The sequence below is a fragment of the Sminthopsis crassicaudata genome, chromosome 3 (genome assembly GCF_048593235.1).
Source record: "Sminthopsis crassicaudata isolate SCR6 chromosome 3, ASM4859323v1, whole genome shotgun sequence".
NCBI classification, from domain to species: Eukaryota; Metazoa; Chordata; class Mammalia; order Dasyuromorphia; family Dasyuridae; genus Sminthopsis; species Sminthopsis crassicaudata.
In genome coordinates this window covers 445,044,383-445,065,911 of record NC_133619.1, presented here as the reverse complement: position 1 = coordinate 445,065,911, position 21,529 = coordinate 445,044,383, and the positions used below count along the sequence as shown (strand labels likewise).

At 33.6% G+C, this 21,529-nt stretch overlaps 1 protein-coding gene across 5 annotated transcripts in view; it reads right to left on the bottom strand.

The window, feature by feature from the left end:
- The window catches only part of STK39 (serine/threonine kinase 39), a 302,226-nt gene that overhangs the window by 191,484 nt on the left and 89,213 nt on the right, over window positions 1-21,529 (bottom strand). For all 5 annotated transcript variants that reach the window (XM_074303200.1, XM_074303204.1, XM_074303202.1 and 2 more), the window contains exons 3-5: window positions 9,152-9,260; window positions 6,213-6,354; window positions 4,676-4,731 (exon numbers count right to left, since the gene is read on the bottom strand). In XM_074303200.1, the coding sequence (XP_074159301.1) occupies window positions 4,676-4,731; window positions 6,213-6,354; window positions 9,152-9,260 (307 nt within the window). The remainder of the gene's footprint in view (window positions 1-4,675; window positions 4,732-6,212; window positions 6,355-9,151; window positions 9,261-21,529) is intronic.

The following is a 21,529-nucleotide window of genomic DNA, read 5'->3' as shown; positions in this document are numbered from 1 at the left end:
GGTAGCCTAAGATCTGCCTTTCCCTGGCACTATTTGAGAAAGACATATGACTAAAATGGCTTGTCTTCTTTCTGGAAAACAGTAGTGAGAGGTAGTTATCAATTTTTAGATACTGTCTAATCAAGTTATTTATCTGGAAGGCAAGGCAGGGATCTTGGGTATCAGGCTTAAAAATTCTACATTGATCAGATCCAGGGAGCTCCTCAATATAGTTTTGCATGTGATGATGACTCAGAGGAGTGTTTCTCCTTGGAACACCTCCATACCCTCCCACCCTTCCCAGTTCCCCCCAGAACCTCACCAGTGACTCTGCAACACTTTATCCTTCAACATCAGTGGAGGAGATGAAAGAGGGAAAAGGTGTGGAGTATGTTCCCTGGCCCAGATGGCGATCAATTTATGCACAGATGCAGAAGATCTAATTATGGCCCAGTTTATTTTTGTTTGCACAATTATAAATGCTATTAATGTTTGAAAGCTATCCAGCTTCTTTGTTTTTAATCTAACTATGGGCTCTGTCCTCCTGACCCCCTACAGAAGCAGACACCTAAACATACTTCATCTCAACAATTAGGATTTGTGAAATACACAGCTTTTAAACATACAAAGTCTGTACTGTTCCCTATATAATTAAATATATTAACATTCCTTCCCTAAGGTGTGTCATTCTGTCCATGGCCTGACAAAGTTTTCTGCTGCTATTTTCCCAGGACTTGCTTGCACGCATGCTCTCTGTCTCACACACACAAACATACAATTTCTGGGACTGGACAAATGGTTCAAGAGCAAGAAAGAAAATTAAAAAAAAAAAAAAAAAAAAAAGCAGTCAAAAGGAAGAAAACCTCCAAGATAATAAAACCTAAAGCTTTACCCTTGAAAATCTCTCCAAGGATGACCATATAGTTTATGAAGACAACTATCTAATCTATATGATCAGAATTAATCTCATTGATAAAGTCCAGTCACGTATGGATTCACTGCCTAGTGATTACCCACTCTGGGGTGTTCCATAAGCAACTTCATGGCAACATATATAAAATTCAGTTATATGGTATTATTATCATCATTATATTATATCCATTGTATTTTCTATTATATTTTCCTCTAAGTCATGAAACTTCCTTGAAACTTTTCTACTTCTTTTCAGGGCCCCATTTTCCTCTAAGGCACCCAACTTCACAATATTGGAGTCATTCTAGATTCTGGGCTCTTCCCCTCACTTCCTATAAGCCAATCAGCCACCAACTCTTTGCCATTTTAATCCCACAAAAATCCTTCCCATCCTTTTCTCTTCGTTCACAAAATACCCATCACCCAAATTCAACTCTTTTTCACCTCTCACCTAGACTGGAATAACTTCATAATTGGTTTCCCTATTTAGAAGGCCTCTGCTCTGTAGTCTATCCTCCTTATAGCTTTCAAAAGCTTGTATCATTGCCTTACTCAAAAATCTTCCATTGTTCCCCACTGACAAAAAAACTAAAACATTTCATTTAAAGTTTTTACAATCTGGCTCCCCACCATCCCTCTCACTTTCTCTCAGAGTACTACCTTCCATGAAATCTACATTCATACAATTGTATATTTAACTATATATAACATGTATAAGACTGACTGCCATCTAGGGGAAGGGGTGGAGGGAAGGAAGGGAAAAATTGGAACAGAAGTGAGTTCAAGGGATAATGTTGTAAAAAAAAATTACCCATGCATATGTACATATGTACTGTCAAAAAAAAAAGTTATAATTATAAAATAAAATAAAAATTTTTAAAAAGAGCCAAAAAAATGTGTTCTAGATACATTATTTTTTCAAGAAAAGAAAAATTTTTTTAAATTGTGTATTAAATCTAGAAGGAATCAAATTCCCCACATTTATATGGCTGAGTGAAGTTAAATAATTTCCTAACATCAACTAAGCTTCAAAACGTCTGAAATGGAATTGAAACGTAAGTGTTCTTCCTCCAAATCCAGCACTCCATCCACCAAGTCAAGCTGCCTTTCCATAATGGATTCCCAGCCAAATTAAAAACTGCGACATGTGTGCCCAAATGCGCTACTCCATCTTCCATCTCTGAACATTAGTACAAGCCATTTCCCATGTCCAAAATATTCCCCTCATCACATCCCTGCCACTCAGCACCTCACCAGTCTTCAAGGTTCAACTCAAGTATTCCAGAAGCCTTCCATGAAGTTGTCTTTTATTTTCCCCATGCACACAGCTGCTACAAGTTTCTCTTTCAATTTCCATGGTATTAAGGTTAGTTGTAGTCACCTTGTGTTTCTTTAGAAGGATATAGCAAGATCCTTTCATTGTTTTAACTACATCAACAGTATAGTTCCTGGCCTATAACTAATGCTTAACATAAATGCTCACTGAATTGAATTTTACAATTATTAGAATTTTACAAATACGATTTATAATTACTAGGATGTTAGAGAAGGGCCCTCCTCCCAAAAAATCCTTATTTACAAAATATGCTCATACTTAGAAGATACATGTCATATGTCCACACAACTACAGAAAATCTTCCCCCACCTTGGTTCCCCTCCCATCAAGCATCCCCTGGATATCTGGCACACACCTACAGCCCAACAAAACACCAAAGCAGACTTTAACACTGTGGAAGAAAAAGATTCAAGGATAGCTAATCTCAGGAATTCAAACTGGATAAAGACAATGTGTCCAAAACTCATAGGCGGCATAGCCAAAAACATCACACCATTAATACAAGACTTACGGGATTAAATGACTGCCAAATAGTTAAAAGAAGGTATTAAAAGGACAGCAATTGATAGGCCATTTTACTTCAAAGACAAAATGCATCAGTTACTCTGACTTTCCTGTCAGTGTGATAATTTCTTTTTAAAAAGGGGAACATCTGTTATACTTCACTATCAACATAAAGCAAGATGAATGACAGCAAGTTAACTCTTCCAGTTTTCTAATTAGCATCTGTTGTCTAATTAGTTCACAAATGTCCTCAGAACCCAGCCAGGCAGAGAACTTGTGGGACCCAAACAATCTCAGGAGAGTGCTAAGGATACAGCTAATGTAGCCTCCGGTTAAGAAAGAACAAAACAATGGGGTAGGGAGATGTTACCCCATCAAATGCATCCAAAAGTTTATCTTCAGCTTTCAAATATTCAATGAAAGCATTCTTAAACTGTCCCTAGCTTCTGTGGTAAGAGCCAATAAGTACCAAAAGTGGAAGATTAAGTGAATGAGGAGCTTAGCTTGGCAACCTCAGGAACAGCAAATAAACCATTAAAGAGCTAGGAGAAACCTATCATTCAGGATGGAAATAGATGGAAAGAAATTTACTTGTGTTATTTTTCTATTGTTGCTGGTTTGCTGGCTGTCTAAAAAGAAGATGCTCAGCTCCACAAAGTTTCCAATCTCCCTTCCTGCCTATTCTAAAAAATTTCTTCCTTTAAGGAAAAAGTCAATGCTTTCCTTTAGGCATGCAATGACCTAGCAAAACCTTCATCCTGAAGTCATAATAAACGCTAACACAGTATAGTGGAAAAAACATAGGAGGCAGACTCACAGATCTCGAGATTTAATCCCAGCTGTGCCAGTTATTATGCATGATAGCACAAGTCAATTATCTCTCTGGACCTCAGTTTTCTCATATGACCCTTCCAATTCTAGGGCATATGATCCTATGCCCTAGCTCTTGTATGCAATCATAGCTTTACTGGAGCCTCCCTAAAAGATTTACTTCACCAAAAAATTATTTGGCCTCTGGAGAAAGCAAATAAGCAAACATCAGTCAACAGGAAACCTCACTAATAAGTATTATTATTTTCAGTGAGCCTAGTGGATTTTTGAGAGCAATATACTTATTCATAAAACTCAAGATCAGGCTGACTGTAGATGGAAAAGTAACTTAAAAGCCAACAATTCTTTTCTGATTTAGCATCATAGACAAGAAATTTAGAAGAGTTTAAGAAGTCTCTGCTGCATTTTTCATTTGAAAATAGAGCAACTATGCCTTCACCTCAAATGAGATCAAATGAGTTGAATCAATACTGTCAGCATTATTTGTAGTTAAAACAAGCAAGTTGGATAAATTCCCATACCAATACACTTTCCTGAGTGATCAGTAGCTGAGATCTAATAAAGATTTATCTATATATTACAAGTGGTCTTAAGAAAGGTATCAAAATAGGGAAAGATATTAAAAACAGAAGGGAATGACTCCCTGGCAATGCCTTCCAAAAAGTTCCTTTATTTTACCACAAAGTTTTTAAATTTTCAGCATCATCAAGACTAGGAATGTTTGTTTTTTTAAATAGATTTTTTTCTCCCAAAGTTTTCTTCCTACAACAGATGTGTTCACTATTCAATCAAAAAATTAGCAATCCTAACAAAATTGAGCAAAAAACAAGGAGTATGATTTGTCTTAACTAAAATGCTGTTAGTCAAAACAATAGTTTGTCAAATGAACTAGTATGAATTCATCAAAACAAAAGTAAAAATCTGTATGTTCCACAGGCTCCAGGACTGCAAGGAAATTATAAATAGTATAATCAGACCTTGTTGAACACTGTCTGGAGAAAATAGATTATGTGCATTTATTCATTTCTCAGTAACAAATCAAAACTCCCAGAAACTGTAGAGCGGAACATCCTTATATGAACAAATAATGAATTTTAGATTCATAATCTTTACCTGCTATTTGCACTGAACCGTCTTCACCCAAAAGAATATTACCAGCCTTCAAATCCCTATCAGAAATAAATCAGAAGTTAATTTTACAAAGTACATATATTGTTATAAATACATTTCGTCAGAAAGATTTTTTTTAAGACAAATGTTACTCATTTGAATTACACTTCATAAATACTATTTTATAAATTAGGAAATGTGGCCAACAATGAGATAAACAGGGTATTTCATAATTTATTATTAAATAGATCACTGGGAGGTTAAGAGATTTGCCTAGTGAAATTCTTGTCAAAATACAGCTTGAAGCTGTCCTTTCTCACTTCAAGGCTATTCCTTAATCCACTATTCCATGATGTCTCTCAATAAAATGCTACCTATTTTTTTTCTAATCTGCTTTCCTTCACATCTGCCAGAGGATAATTCCAAAATGTATTGAAAATAATCCATTATACATCAGTTCCTGTTCTGTGTGGAAACTATTTATGGGACATATGTCTTTTCATTATCAATACTAAGAAGAAAAATAACTTTCTAATATTTCCTAATGTTCTAATCTCATTCTAACATTTCTAGTCCTTAGTCTCACATGTTATTTTTACATGAAATTGGGGGGAGAAATCTAAAATATTTTAATCAAAGAAAATGTTTAATCAAAAGAAAAGGAGGATGGTAAAATATAAAAAGTTGATTGAATGAAGAAAACAACACTAGATGCTACAAATTAATTTATTTCTTGTTGTGAGAAGGGAAAAAACCCTCTAATCATATTTTAAAACTGACATAGTGATCCACTAGATTAAACTTTACAAAAAAATAGAAAGGCATTTGAATCAGTAGAAAGCCTGGGGTCTTCTAAGCCTCTATGTTCTTTTAAGAACTACTGTACTATATTCAAAATGGAGGAGAGATCTGCCAAATATGCTCTTTCTTAAAGGATACCCCTTACTCCTAACCATCCTTTAAAATGTTTGCAACTGTTATACCAGTCCTATAAATAAAAAGAATGCTCCCCCTAAAAAAACCACAGAAACCCAGAGCATATAACCCAAGCAGTACACTACAGATTTTTTTTATGAGACAATCAATACTTTTATATTCTGCAAATTAATTTTTCAATAAAACTTTGATTGTGTATCTTATTCAAAGCCCTGAACAAATAAAGCCATTAAAAGTAGCAATGAAAACAAAATTTAAAGCGTTTAGCACATTCCTTCCCTCATACATACAAAATATATCACATATATGTGTGCATATAGTTCTATCTCAGATATGCACTATCTTGAAATTAATTCCCAAAGCAATATTCTCTTAAATAAACTGGCACTTCAGAATTATAAAAGAGATGACCTAACTTTATAGGCCAATATATTTCACCCAAAATGATTCGAGTTTTTTCCTTACGTATTTAAACTGCCAATCAATGGATCATTATCTGCAAAAAAATGAAACTAAACATGTCACTAAACTTATCATGGTGTGATTTATTCTGATTATCTTTAAATAATAGTCTAAATAAGAAAATCTCTACAAATACTCATACCTGTGAATTTGACCATTTCTATGGAGATAATCTAAGCCTTCCAAAACTTCTTTAAGAATTGTAGCTATTATTGATTCTTCCAGGACTCCATTCTTGTGCTCTCCTCGATTGACAATATACTTTATGATATCCAGCATTGAACCTAAATTGATAAGTATAACTTTTAAAAACAAATATCTTAGTTGCTTTTATCAGATCAATGCTCTCTACTAACTAGAGAAAAAACTTTGTCTAACCTTAAAATATTCTCAAATGAAGATATGTGTGGATTAATATAAACTGAAATAAACAAAATCAGGAGAATATATATATAATGGCAATAATATAAATTAAAACAACCCTAAAAAAAATCAAATTAAATATAATGATACATCTTGATTCCAGAAGGCCTCTGATGAAACACCCTTCCCTCCTCTTAATAGAGAAATGTTTTGAATATAGATTCTACATCTACATCTACTATGGACATAAGATTCAACATCTATAGTCAGACAAGGACATTGTACGAGTTGATTTTGTTCAATGGTTAACTGTTTTTCTTTGTTATAAGGAAGTAAATGATTATAAGAAAGATACTGCTGTGGGTCGAAAATACATAAAACTACTGATAAATTCTTTAAACTTTAAAAAATTAAGCAGTGAGATTAATTTCCAAACTTGAATAAGCAGTACTTTCCTTATAGTGGCTTCAAACACACATACATACATGCACAGGAATTTTAAATTTCAACAATGAACATATAAATTAATAAGGCCTTTCTATTGGCTCTTTGGCTTATTTTTCTTGTTCCCAAATAACATTACTAGATGTAATATGTGGAAATTTCAGAGAAATAGCTTTTGGTTCAATATAAAGAAAAAAATCCTAACAAGCTATATACAATGGCAGCCTGAGAAAGATAGTGAGTTTCCATGACAGAAGTGCTGGAAAGTCTTTCCTGAAATCAAGCCTTCAGCTTTCAGGAAAACAGTAGTACTAGTTCCCTTTTCATTCCTCAATGATGCCGTCTTCAGGATTTGAAGAGAGTACAAGAAGTGATTCAAACAGGGAAAAAAATACTTAAAAAAAAAAAGTTATGGAAGAACTGTAGAGAGAAAGGCAAGAATTCCTTTTCAGCAGTGAAATTATGGGAATCAATGAATGAATGAAAAAGGGTAGCCCAATACCTCAAGACCACCACTGGCAAACTTAGGGCTATTTTTTGGAAGATCATTAACACTGAATATACCTGAGGGGAAAAAAAGGGTTAACATACCAATTTTTATAAAGAAAAACTATTCAATACAATATTACAATAAACAAAACAGTATCCCTTGGCAATGTACAACTCAGATTTCAACACACATTAATTAATATTCAGTACCTCCAGGTCATTTATAATAGCTGTAATTACCTGGGGGTAGAACATTTCTGAGGAGTTAACAAATAGCTTCTTTAAAGCCCTAAAACTGGCTTGTGGCCTGCAATGATTAACTGTGAGGATGTTGTCTCCCCATCAGACAATACTATTTTACTCCACCTTTTCTCAATCAAGAGATTGTCAAAAGTAAATCAACAAGTTTTTCCTCTCAGAGAGAAATTTTCTTTCACACTATATTTTTCTGATCATTTGGGGAAGAAAAGGCAAAATTCCAAAGAAATTTTGTATATGGCAATACTACACCATCAAGCTTGCTCCTAATATGCTGAGACAGAACAATGAGTAAGTTTCCACATCAGTCTGCATTCACAGAATTACCTGTGGAAACTTGTTTAACTTTCCTCTCAGTCAAAGTTCAGTATAGGAAGGCTGATTCAAAGGGGAAATTTTCTGTCAGGTGAAAGAGCAATAGGAAAATGAATGGAAGTGATTTAATGAAATTTTAGAAAGTTCTATTCAGGAAAGGTTGCTTTATGGGATAGAAAATACAAGGACAAACTGAAAAGCAAAGTCAGGAAATAAAACCTGAGATATGGACAGGTTATTTGACCCAGTTCAGAGAGGCTCAGGCCCCTGGAAATGCTCCAGATTTTCTTGTGAGGTAGTTCAATCAGAAGCAAGATAATCTTGCATGCAAAGAAGCACTGACAGGGCTTCTTCTCTCTATTTTTCTCCATTTAAAGAAAAAAAAAAAAAAAAAAAAAAAAAAAAAAAGGCAAGCCAAGTGAGAACTCAAGGAAACAATGACTAATAGGATTGGCTGGAACCCAGAACAAAGCTGAGTCCTCCCCAAGTCTGCAAAAGTAGATCCAAGGAAGTTACAGTTCCTTGGTTTATTTCATTTGTAAGTCTCTTTAGATCCAAGGATTGACTTTGTCTTCTTTTAAATTTGGACAGCTCCTGGCTCCCTCTCTGGGGGCCTGGGCTCTGTCCTAGCAATTACATATGCTTGGCTTTGCCTAAGCAATCCTAAAATGTTCTCTCTTCCTGAGGATGGAAGCTCAGTATCTGAACCAGAAGGTAGCTTACAGAAAAGATATCTTCACAAGGGAGCCATTGGAAAAGACTCCCTCCAGTCCAGAGAGCCAAAGTCTTTGTCCATTCCCAATAGCCCCACACTTCATTCAAAACTCTGTGGGTCTCAACCATCTGATTTAAATTCTTTAGAGAGGTATTGTTTCATTCTCTGAAGGTACTTCTACAAACACAGGTCAAAACTTCTGTACCTCTCAGAGAAGTTCTTGAGTTGACACAGTCAAGAAGAAAAGCCATAAGCTAGGGGCCACCTTTTGGTTGGTGAACTTCCCCCAAGAATGTACTACCAGGCTTTTACTGGAGCCTCTTCAGCTGAGGAGGATGTTTCAGACCTGGCAGTCCATTACCATGCGATTCAAGAACTCAGGGTTACTTTTGCGCCATAAAAAGGCACAATAGACAGCTGAGGAGATTAACAATATGCCACATGTAGGAAAAATCTTAACTCTATGTCCCAGTGTCCCCCAAATATAAGCAACTTACCTCCACTTAATAATTTCATAACCAGCCAAAGCTCATCCTTTACAACAAAAGAGGTGTAATAGGTCACTACGTTGGGATGGCTGCACTGGCTCATGGCTTGGATTTCTTTCTATAAAGAAAGCAAAACATGACACAGTACCGTGGGGGGGAAAAGGCAATCTATTTGTTTGTTTGCTAGTGTGATTATATATGCCTGTAGCATCCAGTTAAACTGAGACAATGCAATGATTTTTTTTTTAAAGATGGAGAACCAAATTTTTACTCTTGCCCAAAGATAAATAAATACTAAAGCACAGACCATTGGACAAGGAAATAGGAAACCTAAGTTCTAGGTCAACTCCACCAATAATAATCACGAACATTCGCACTTTAAAGTTTGAAAGATATTTTACATATATTATCTCACTGGAGCCTCAGAACAAGCCTGTAAGGTACTTATGACAGGTGTTGTTATACCCACTTTGAGAGAAGATGAAGATAACTGATTTGCCCTTGATTATGTGGCTTTTAAATGTCAAAAGATTTGAACGTGAGAGTCTCAGAGTATGCCTCACTTCTTGACTGTATCACTTGCGTGCCTTAGCTTCTCTTATCCAAAAATGGATATACACATACAAATGTAAAAGTTAATATTACTATCCATAATATTATTATAATAACAATGGTAGGTAGCATTTATATAGGTCATCTAAGTAAGTGCTGGGCCTAGAGTCAGGACAACTCATCTTCCAATCTGACCTTAAAGCCAATTAGCTGTGGGACTCTGGAAAAGTCACTTTACCCTGTTTGACTCAGTTTCCCCATATGTAAAATGAGCTGAAGAAAGAAATGGCAAACCACTCCAGTGTCTTTGCCAAGAAAAACTTCAAATGGTGTCATGAAGTGTTGGGCAGGCCTAAAACAAAAACATACTATGTTTCAGGCCCTGAACTAGGTGGGAGCTTTATAAATATTGTCCCATTTTATCTTCACAATCTTGGGCAGAAGGTGCTATTATCTTTCCCATTTTAAAGATGAGGAATGAAGGAAAGATTGAGTGACTTGCCCAGTCTCACAAAGCATCTTGGCCAGATCTGAACTCCTGCTTCCTGATTTCCAGACTGGTGCTTATTCTATTGTTACAGAAGTGCAAGCACTTCCTTCCCCACCTTTATATGTGTATATGTACATGTGTAGCTGTGTGTGTGTATATACATATATGCATTTGTTCATGTAAAACAATAGCAACATGTTTATAATGTTGCCCCTAAGACATTAAGATGTTCTAAGTTATTAAACAAATATAATGCTACTCTGTATTTTTTAAAGGAAGGAAATCAGTATACATTTTACAAAGATTCTTAACAAAATCAATGGAGATAACAGCTTTAAAACTTCTCAATAACTTAAATTCTGTCAAAGAACAATCAAGGGTATTTATCTTCCACGAAAAAAATTTCAGCTCCTTGGGGGCAGGGATTGGCTATGAAATGAGGGGTAGAGATTCACATCTAGTAACTTCTGTAACATCCAATTAATAGGGAATTAGGGGAGAGAGTTGTGCTTTAGGATATTAAATAAAATGCTGCCTTTGAAGTTTCAAAAGTGTGTCTACTAACCTAGACACCTATTCTTGCTAGAATAGAAAATAAATCTTTCCTGCATTCAAAAAAAAAAATCTTTAAGTCCTATAGATGGCCTGAGAAGTTAGTGATTTGCCCATTATCACATAACTGGAATATGTTAGAACAAGACTCAAATCCAGGTTTTAAATCTGAGCAGTGTCCTATCCACTCTGAACTAATTTCAGTTTATCCATTCCCTCCCCAGGTATTTGTTTTGCATATATTCTGTAAAAAAAAAAAAAAAAAATATATATATATATATATATACACACACATATATATATACATACACACACACACATATTAAAAGAAAAGATACTGGAGATATATTTACAAGAATGAATATATTGACAACAGGAATATATTCACTCTTGTAAATATATCTCCAGTATCTAAAACCACCATAAGGCATAAAATTAGCTGACTGACTGACAGATTGGTTAACTCAAGGTTAATCAGAAACATTTGTTTAAATGTGTACTATTGAATATCAATAGACCAGTGCTGGGTTCTTAAGATTTTTCTTTTCGTAATTAATACTAACTCTAAATCAATATGATTCAAAGATCATCATAGTAAGTATAACTGTCAACCATATCTGTAAAAAAGAAATGAGAAAGAAAGAATTGCTTTTAAATAATTACAAAATTCCAACTATAATAGTTATGTTTACTTATAATGCAACATTCTTCTTTCTCTTTTACCTCCTTCCTGCCATTCCACAAAACTGAATAATTTCAGCTTTTCTAAATCTGACACTTTTCAATTCAGTCAACTTCTGTCCTTTAAACAAGATCTGAAACCTGAGGTCCAGTTTCCGTCCGTTTCTGGTGTTAGGTTTGGAGATGAGAAGACAATTTTGTAGGGAGAAATGGAAGCCTGCCCAGGACATTCCTTTTTTAACTCCCTCTGACATCTGTTAATTGTTGAGGATGGCCCATTTAAAGTTTTGCAGCATGAAATGAAGTCTAGTTTAACCAGGCATCCTCTGCTGTTCACAGAAACATGAGCAATGTTTTCTTGAACATGCAGAGTTCATATTTCTAATCATTTTATGCTAAATGCAAATGAATACAGGCAACAGTCACCCTCTAGCTATACACATCCAAACTTTTAAATCATTAAACACAATGGCCCATAAACAACTCTACTGCCCATCTGCTCTTCGGAAAGGAAAGTCTTCTGTAAGAAAGCAGAGTTGGGCCACAGTCAGGAAAACACTTGCTTCTTTTTCAGACAGCCAGTATCACTTCCTAATGAAAGTATCTGGTTCTCTGACATCGGAGACAGTGAAGAATGGTGGGTGCTGATATGTATAAATAAAAGTGTGTTTGAGGGAAAGAGCTTTAAGGCAATAGAGCAAGCATTTTTTAGGCATTCCACAACCTACAAATTATCCGATTTCTTTCCAGCAGAACTTGTGTTTGGGGATCCAGTTGAATATATAAATGTTCTGAAATTTTTGTGGAATGTGCCAATTCATCTCTACCAGAACAAAAGAAAGGTATAAGAAGAAAGAAAAAGTAAAGATGAAGAGATCATTTTAGCTAAGTTTGAATCTCATATCCCTTCTTAACTGCAAACCCAGTATTTTTTTCTATTACACAATTCTCATTACTGAGAGAAATAGTCTCTTCTATGACGTAGCTGATTCTATAAAAAATGAATACTGAAAAAATTCTTACTCCAATGTTTCACTTAAAATCTGGAAATCTCAAAGTCTCTGCTACCAGAATACAAGAATAGAAGTTCTACCATGATGAAATGGCTTCAAATAAGGCCATGTGGCAATAGACTGAGTCAGTCTTCTTTCCTAATACCTGCCTAGCTATATAGAGAGAGGCCTATCACTAATAAGCTGGCCACTTGGTGATGAATTACTTACTTGGTGATGGCAATCTATAAAACAAAGAAAAATGCAAAATGGTCCTTAATCTGGTGTAGTAATTTAAAATTTAAATTTTTTAATTTTTTAATTTTATAGTAATAGTAATAAAGTCATAGAAAAGGAGTTGGGAATCTGAAGAATAGAAGTTTTTAAATCATCTATAAAATTTAACTTACATGTTGACAAATGCAGGCCCATTGCTAAGTGACCAACAAGTGGATATATCATTTAAGGAACTGAATCCTATCACTCTTATAGTTCTTGCTATAAACAAAAGGATGGAAACTGCAGATGAATGAAAAGATGGTCTTCTTTTTGGAGGCAAATAAAGAGGCTGACTTGAGTTGGTTTTATTGATCCCAAGACAACAAAAAATATTATATCACGAGACATTCTTACATTGCAGTGCTAGTGAGAAGTATTTACCAAAAAAAAAAAAAAAAAAAAAAAAAATCACACCAAAAAAACTATATATAAATATATATAATATATACACACACATATATGTATATATCTGTGTGTATATATGTATGTGTGCGTCTGTTGCAAAAGGTAAAGAGGTAAGAGAAATTGTCAATATACATTTTGATACTTGGTGACATCAATGTAAAAGTAGGAAGAGGAGAGGACAATGAGAAGTTATATTGGAAAATATTGTACAGGAAAAAAGATTGAGAAATAAGAGAGTCCAAAGATTTGCGTGTATTAAAAAAAAAAAGAAAAGAAAAAGGCTTGTGGTTGTGAAACATGAATACTTTCTTGAAGAAAAGAATCAAAAAATGTTGAATATGGCAAGCATCAAATGACATCACCAAAAAAATTGATTATAACACAGGAAATGACTCATTCATTACTGATGTGGGAGTCATTCCTGAAGGAGTTATTTTATGCACAATTAGACCACCCACTGGGTAAAAAAAGTCAGAAGAAAGAATAAATGGAGGAAGAGAGGAGGGGTAGAGAAGAATGATGCACACTGGAAACAACTTTATCCTGATCTATTTCTACATTGTTAATGATGATGGGAAATAAAAGAATAGGCAGACACTGACTTTAATAATTTTACATGGAAGTTTAACTAAAATAAATCTAATCTTCTATAGTAAGGAAAATTCAAAGAACCTAAAAAAGCAATTTAATCAACATGTATTAATATATTATTCTTGATAAGTGAAGAAATATGGCAGCCAATAGCAACATCAATTTAAAATATAAACGTATTTGTTTCAAAAGAGAAAATAAATAATCATCAATCAACAAATATTTATGAAACATTCACTTTTTTCCAGGCATTGTGCTAAGAAGTGAAAGCACAAAAGCAAAAGATGAAGTCATCATTACTCTCAAAGAACAGTATCACCTCATAAAACAGTAAGATGCAGTGGAATTGAAAAACTCAACTAAACAAGGTTCTACCTAAGACATTTAAGAATGAAAACAAAGCAATAATTAAAAAAAAAAAAAAGAAAGAAAGAAAAGAAAAGATCTATAAATAAAGGACAATAGAGTACTGATACCTAAACCCTAACATCTTAATCCAAGTAGAAATGGCACTAAAAAAAATTAAAGATGAAGCAGCTGAATTAGAACAAATGTACACAAGAAAGAATTGTGCTAAACGCAAAACAACTGTGAGGGCATTGAGGGATCATCTCAAGTTATTTGGAAGAGATTAATATACCAAAAACTTGGGAAAAAATCTTAGAATTTATCAAGTACCCCAAAATTAAATACTCCAAAAAAGGCAGTCAAGAAAACACTAACTACTGTAACTGATCAATACATATACTTTTCTATCTACATAAAAATTTTATGAGAATAAGCTACCTACAAATTGAAACCATCATAAAAATATTAGGAATACACAAGCTTTCATTCCACAGTAGATCAAAGTTTATTAGATCAAAGTTTATTATCATACAGTTGACTGAAAAAATATATTACAAAATATTGCCAATCTTTCTATAGCACAATTCTGATGTCACTTCCTTACTCAATAAACTTCAATGGCTCCCTATCAATTCTAGAACCAAATATAAAATTATTGCAAGTTCTTTATAATCTGCCCCAGATTCCCCCTTTCCAGTCTTCTTACAAACTATATCCAATCACATACTTTGAGTTCCACTGGATTTCCTGATGTTCCTCAAACAAAATAATTCATTTTCTATCTCTGAGCATTTTCATTTCCCATGCCTAAAAGGTCTCTTATTTATCATTTCTGTCTCCTGGCTTTCTTCATGTCCCAACTAAAATCCCACCTTCTATAGGAAGCATTCTTCAATCCCCTTTCATTCTATTGTCTTCCCATTGATAATTATCTCCAATTTATCCTGGAAATAGTTTACATATAACTGTTTGTATTATGCCTTAATTTGTTTTCCTAGTTCTTAAGCACACTGCCTGATATAATATTAGGCATTTAATAAATGTTTACTGAATTATTTCTTATTGATCATAAGCATCAGATTCACGTGAGCAAATGCCACCTGAAAGGCATTATTCCAATATTTCCCCATCGAAATATCAATATTAAAATAGGAGCTTATCCTCTAATTATTATCATCCGGTGATATATGAAATAATGATAGGTACTACCAGAAAAAGATAGCCAACAATGTGATAAGGGACATTGAGCACGGAGTCTAAGGAATTCCATATAGATGGTGAAGCTTTCAGATGATGAAATCATGCTGGCTTATATCAAGTTCCAACACAATGGCAAACTTCCTGGATTTGATGTCTTAACTACTCAAAAAAATTTGGCTTCATCATTCACATAAGAAAAAACATGTAGATGAAGAATATTTATTATTTAAAATTATAAAATGAAGTTTTGGTGGACAGCCAAGAGAGATGATCTGTGAGTAAATACATCCTACACAGACACTACAAATAGATAAAATATTCGGGGCAAATAGGCCCAGAGTAAAAGCAGGAAAGTGTACTAGATTGCCTCTGAGAAGGTATAAATTACATCAATGATCTCAAACTTAAGTCCATCTTTTAAATACTTCATTTTTTTTAATTCTACTATTGTTTCTATATTTCTGCAAGTCCCAGAATACCATAGTAACTTAAGAATTAAAAATTAGTTTACCATTCAGAGGTCAATAAAGAGGTTCATGATGGATATTTGGAGAGTGTAACACATAACAAATAAAGAATTCCAAAGAGCACCAAAAAAAAAAAAAAAAAAAAAAAAAAAAAAAAAAAAGATGCTGTTGAAGACTTGCATTATCAAAAAAAGAAAATGGATTTAATCATATGACAACAGCCAAATATAGCCAGTGGATAATCCTTGTTTTTATTCTACCAGTCTCAGGAAAAAGTTAGTCCCCAGAATGTCACATGACCCTTCTGTGGCAAACTGATGGAGAGAAAGGATGGCCAGGAATGTATTGGCTGCAGTCTATGTGGACAATGATGAGGAAACAACTTTCACGGTTCAGCAATCCACAATTCTATAACACTCTGACACTTATTTTGATTGTTACAAGTCCTGACTTTTTCAAACTTCAACATCTTGGGCAAGTCACAATATCTCTGAATCTCACTCTGTATAAGGGAGAAAGTCTTTGTATATTACTTGATCTTAAACTCAAAGGAATGAGAAGAAAGGTCCATGAAATTCTAGTAAAGATAAAAAGATTAAATTATATATATATATACATATATATATATATTAGAGATTAATGAGATGTTCAGATTTACAATTCCATATTAATGTACATCTAAAAAGCCCAAAAGGTCTTAGTACATTTGAAAATTATACTTTTCCAGCTAGATTTTTAAGACTTTAAGTCTACAATTTTTTGTCACATATGTATGAGAAATTTTATCAATATTTCTTTAACTACCATTTTGAAAATATCCATTTCTCCTCCACTCCCCCTTACCAAGGGATTAACCATTTTCTTTTGGTACATTGGGTAAAAGTTCAAGGAAGAATTCTGTTCTTCCCAAGAACAGAATTAAAGTAACCTAGACAATCTAGATGTTATTTATTGATTCTAAGAGCAATATCCTTCCTCCTCATGCTTTGACCAGATTAAGATAATTCTCAGACTAAAAGAAAAAAGAAGTCTTTGATGACTTAATTTAAAAGAAGTATCTCTTGAATTTATCTTTGACCAGGGAGAAATGAACATCCTTATATCATGTGTGCTTTTTACATTTTTTTGTGGCCTAGATAGAATCTTTTTGTATCTGGTAAAATCTATGGACCCCTTCTAGGAAGATTAGACAAAATATATAAGACTAAAAAAAGGAAATTGTATTGAAAGAATCAAAATTTTTTTAGTTAAGAACTCTTGCCTTACAGGGAAGTGCTCCAAAAAAAAGCATTTGAGTTTTAGGAAAATTATTCTACAATCTGCATCAATATTTTAAGTTCTAATAAGACTGTTAAGTAAACTTTGAACCTTTGCCCAATTTTGACTATGGAATTTCATCTGTTGTTTCAGAATACTATAAACTGTGAAGTTCAATATGGCTTATGAGAGGAAGATTTTCAAAGGCATGCACAAATTTTGCCTACTCTTGGACACTTTCCTTTTAAAGAAGAAAGATTTCAAACAAATTTGGTTTAAATTAATAAAAACTATTTCTAGAAAACTTGTGCTTAAAATGCAGAGAAATTAATTTTCTTTCACACAGGTTAGAGAGAGAATGGACAGGGAACAAGCCTCAAAATAAGGAAAGAGGTAAGTTGAAATACAAACCCAGCAATATAGTGGCTATGTGGCAAACTCAAATAGAAACAAGGTCTGTACACCACATATTAGCTTAGAAAACCACACATCAGCATTATCTAAGTTCTACTGTATTTTTATTTATTTTGTTAAATATTTCCCAATTATATTTTAATCTGGTTTGGGTTGGACTCAAGAGTTTTATAGGGCTGCCCTGTTTGACACTTCTGTTCTCCCTAAGATTTTAAGATTCAAAAAGGTCCAAGCTTGCATTGACAGAGGCAGTTTCAGTTTACTCCTCTGGAAGTTCCCTATACCAATGAAATTGCACATTTGGGCCCTAAATGAACTACATTTGTTGTTCAGTTTTTTCAGCTAATACATAAATTTCCTAAATCAAGGCTCAATTAAAAAAAAAAAAATCAGTTCCTTGTGACCTCATTTGAAGTTTTCTTGGTGAAAATACTGGAGTACTAGGCCTTTTCCTTCTCCAGCTTATTTTACAGAGGAGGAAACTGAGGCAAGATTAAGTGACTAGCCCAGGATCACATAGTAAATTGTCTGAGGCCAGATTTGAACCCAGGAAGATCAGTCTTCCTGACTTCAAGCCTGGCATTCTAGCCAAAACACATGATGGACATTTAATAAATGCTGGTTTCCTTCTTTCTTTATTTCTTTCCTTCCTTCTATTCAAAAATATAAAATTTTAAATTATTTTTTAAAGCAAAAAAAATCAGACACAATCACACAAAGAAAAAAAAAAAACACTAGGCTTCCATTTTTCTTTCAATAACTAAAGTTCCTTTGATAACAAATGTACAAAAGAAGATATTAGGAGTTTTTAGATGGAAAACATAACAAAAATACTATGGAGAATAACAAGAATAACCCCAAATCACCACAAACCATCAAAGAAGAAATGGTAAGCTTACCTTTAATCAAATTAACTACTAGAATTCTAAGCTAAATTCTAGGGACCCTGACATTTTATAAATTTGTGGCTAGTCCTTATCTAAAAGAAAACTTTCTTAATGAAACTTAAATGAAAACATTAATAAAACCCCAAATAAGAGACACAAGGGTTTAAATAAAGGGAAACTGTCTCATATCCCTGCATGTCCCTTCCCCATAAATACACGCTGCCTCTAACACCAATCCCAGATTACTGATTCTGGAGTACAAGTATTTAGTATTCACTATGCCAGGCTATGTTCTCTTCATAAGTGACCAGACTAGTAAGGAAAAGAGTAAAAACATATATAGCTGCTGTCATGATTTCTAGTTAATCTAAGGTGAATATATGTGAGCAAATATGAGGGTAGATTTTAATGGATTTTATAATAAAGGAAAACAATGTCAATAAAGTTATTAGATCTTGTAGTGAAACCACTAATTTTGAAATGATCTGTTTGCTTGTAATCAATGAATTGACACAAGGGAAATGAAAAACCTATCTGCTTGCTTCTCTGCTGTAAAAAGAGTCTTATTTATATAGTGATTCTGAAATATAATGAAAAATATATGAAGGAAGAAAACTACAGCAAATAGAAGAATGGAGGCGTTAGTAAAATACCAGCTAATACATAAATTTCCTAAATCAAGGCCCGATATATTAAAAAAAAAAAAAAAAAAAACTTCATAAAAGTAATATACTAAGTAGGCAGGACAAATGAATAAAAAAGATGTAAAATCTAAAATATGAAAATCCATGGAGAGAAAAGACACAAAGAAGAAAAGGACTTAGTAATATTTTTCTATTTTTTTAAAGAAGCAAATATTAAATCATGATATTTCAAAGGGAAAATATTTTACAGTGCTAATGTTGTGGCCTTTATTGCACAAAATTATGTTTTTAAAATTCTGTAATTAATTTATGAAAAATTATGAGCTTTATCAAATCATTCTAATTCCCGAATGCTGGAAGCCAAAAATACAGGATAGTTTTGAAAGCAAAGAGCAAAACTACATTTCTGCCTCCAGGGGGCAGCTTTCTGCAGCTTTATTTCTATAAAAGAGACAATACAGGAAATCAAGAATACACTTTGTTTTACTAAAAAAAAAAAAAAAAAAAAAAAAAAAACTAATTTGATGATATTGTTTCTCATTTTCTCAAGTTTTCTCCGTTTTTCATAAATTCAGAAAACTGAAATGATCCCAGGTTATTAAAAGTTTCCATAGTTTATAACAAAAAAGTAAAAGTGAGGTTGTAATTGTTATCTATGTAAACTATACTTTTAAATATCCTTAACATGCTTTTTGAGAAGCAAAACAAGCTACTCATAATATATTTGTTCCTCAAATGAGAAAGTTACTTTAGAGTTTTAACAGATGTGTAAAATTTATATAACATACGCATTTAAAAGGGCATCCTTAAGTTAAAGCTTAAAGTTTAAAAAAAAAAAAAAAAAAAAAAAAAAATTTTCTCCCCTTCCCTTCATTTCCATTGAAGGTAGGGATTCTTGTTTTTGTCTTTGTGTCTCGAGTATCCATTTCCAGGTCTTCTTGAAGTTCTAAGCAAGGCAAAAATGTTTTATTTGTTCTGAACAATGTAAAAAAAATAAAACATTGCACTTCAAAATGGCCGAAATCTTTGATCTCTAAATCTAATAATTTTGTTTTTCCTTAGATTACTTAAATGAAAGAATTGAAAGAAAGCAACAAAAAAATGACTCATATGTATATGTATATCCATGTATGTGATCCTATTATCTAGAGTTAGAAGGGACTTCTGAGGCAAACGAATACAATTCTTTCATTTTACAGATGAGGAAAATGAGCCCCATGAAGGTTAAGTGAGTTCCATAAAGTCAAACAAGTTGTTGATCATCAGAAATAAAAGTTTGGACCTGGGTACTAGAACTCCAGAGGAAAAGCTCTTTCCACTGTATTGTGAAAGTAATTTTAGTGTCATGAGGCAAACAAGACATACAATATAAATTTAATGAATGACAGCTAAAATGCAAACTGCAGTCAGCCTAGTCTTATGACCATAAATGTATTATATACCCTCATGTAATACACAAATAAACAGGAACAACTTTGATCAGCAAGGTAGCAATATGAATTTTCCCACTTCTCCTGTTACTGCAGTCTTTCATCAAAATTTTTCTTCTCTTCCCTTCCCTTCACACTTAACTTGATAGATGGATCTCTTCCCCTCTAGCTTCTCACTTCCTCCTCCTGTACTATATGTTGTCAGGAGTGGCCACAGTTCTAACCCATTCTAAAACAATCTAAAAACCAGCAATATGAGTGCAGGAGGGGAAGTGGCAAAAAAAAAAAAAAAAGAGCCAAATACAATACACTGTTAGAATGTTTCTTAGTCAATTCAACAGCCTTATCTCATTTCTTCTTCCTTGTATTACAAATCCTATATTCTACCCCAAAGAGAACTGCTCTATAAACTTGGAGACTTAAGAGTCTTTGAAATAAAAAGAAATTACCTCCATCCAGAGAATCCAAAGTTTCACCATCATCACAAAGGAAATATTTTTGTCTTTCCTTAAATTATTTAAATGAAAAAGAAGAATAACAGATAGGGGGAGATGGGAGTGAAACTTTCTACCCAAAGTTCCTCCAGTGACTTTTAGCAATTTAAACAACCATTCCCTGCCCCCACCACTACCACCACTACCTAGAGAACCTCAAAAGGTCATGGACAGGAAGACAGCTGAGAAGATAGCATTCTGTTTTGCAGTGAGGAAGGGAAGAAGAGGAAATTCAAAAGTAGCCACCAAGCCCTTCGCTGACAGCAATGAAAATGGAAGTGGGCAGACCAATTTCTATATATTCTCCAGAAACTAGAGAAGGAAGACAGTCCAGACTTTACAGAGTTTCTGTCAAGTATCTCCCCTAATATCATTATCACATCCCATCCCACACATACAGTACTACCCTCAAGGGGAAACAGTTTACTAAGTTCAAATGTTTCACTGTATAAAAGGCATGTAAGGTCAGCAATATGAAAAGGATGGCAAAAATGTGTCAAATATAATGCACAGCTGACATGTTGGTTACTCAAGTCATAAATAGTTTCTCTCCTTTTCAAAACTTGCAGAAATGTTTTTCCCATTCCCATGGTTGACTAGAAGCTAAAATAATCTCTACTCCCACTGTGCAAATACAAATGAGGGGGATGTATAGCCAAAAAGAACCTTCATGATCATCCATGCAGAGTACAAAAGTCTCTTGC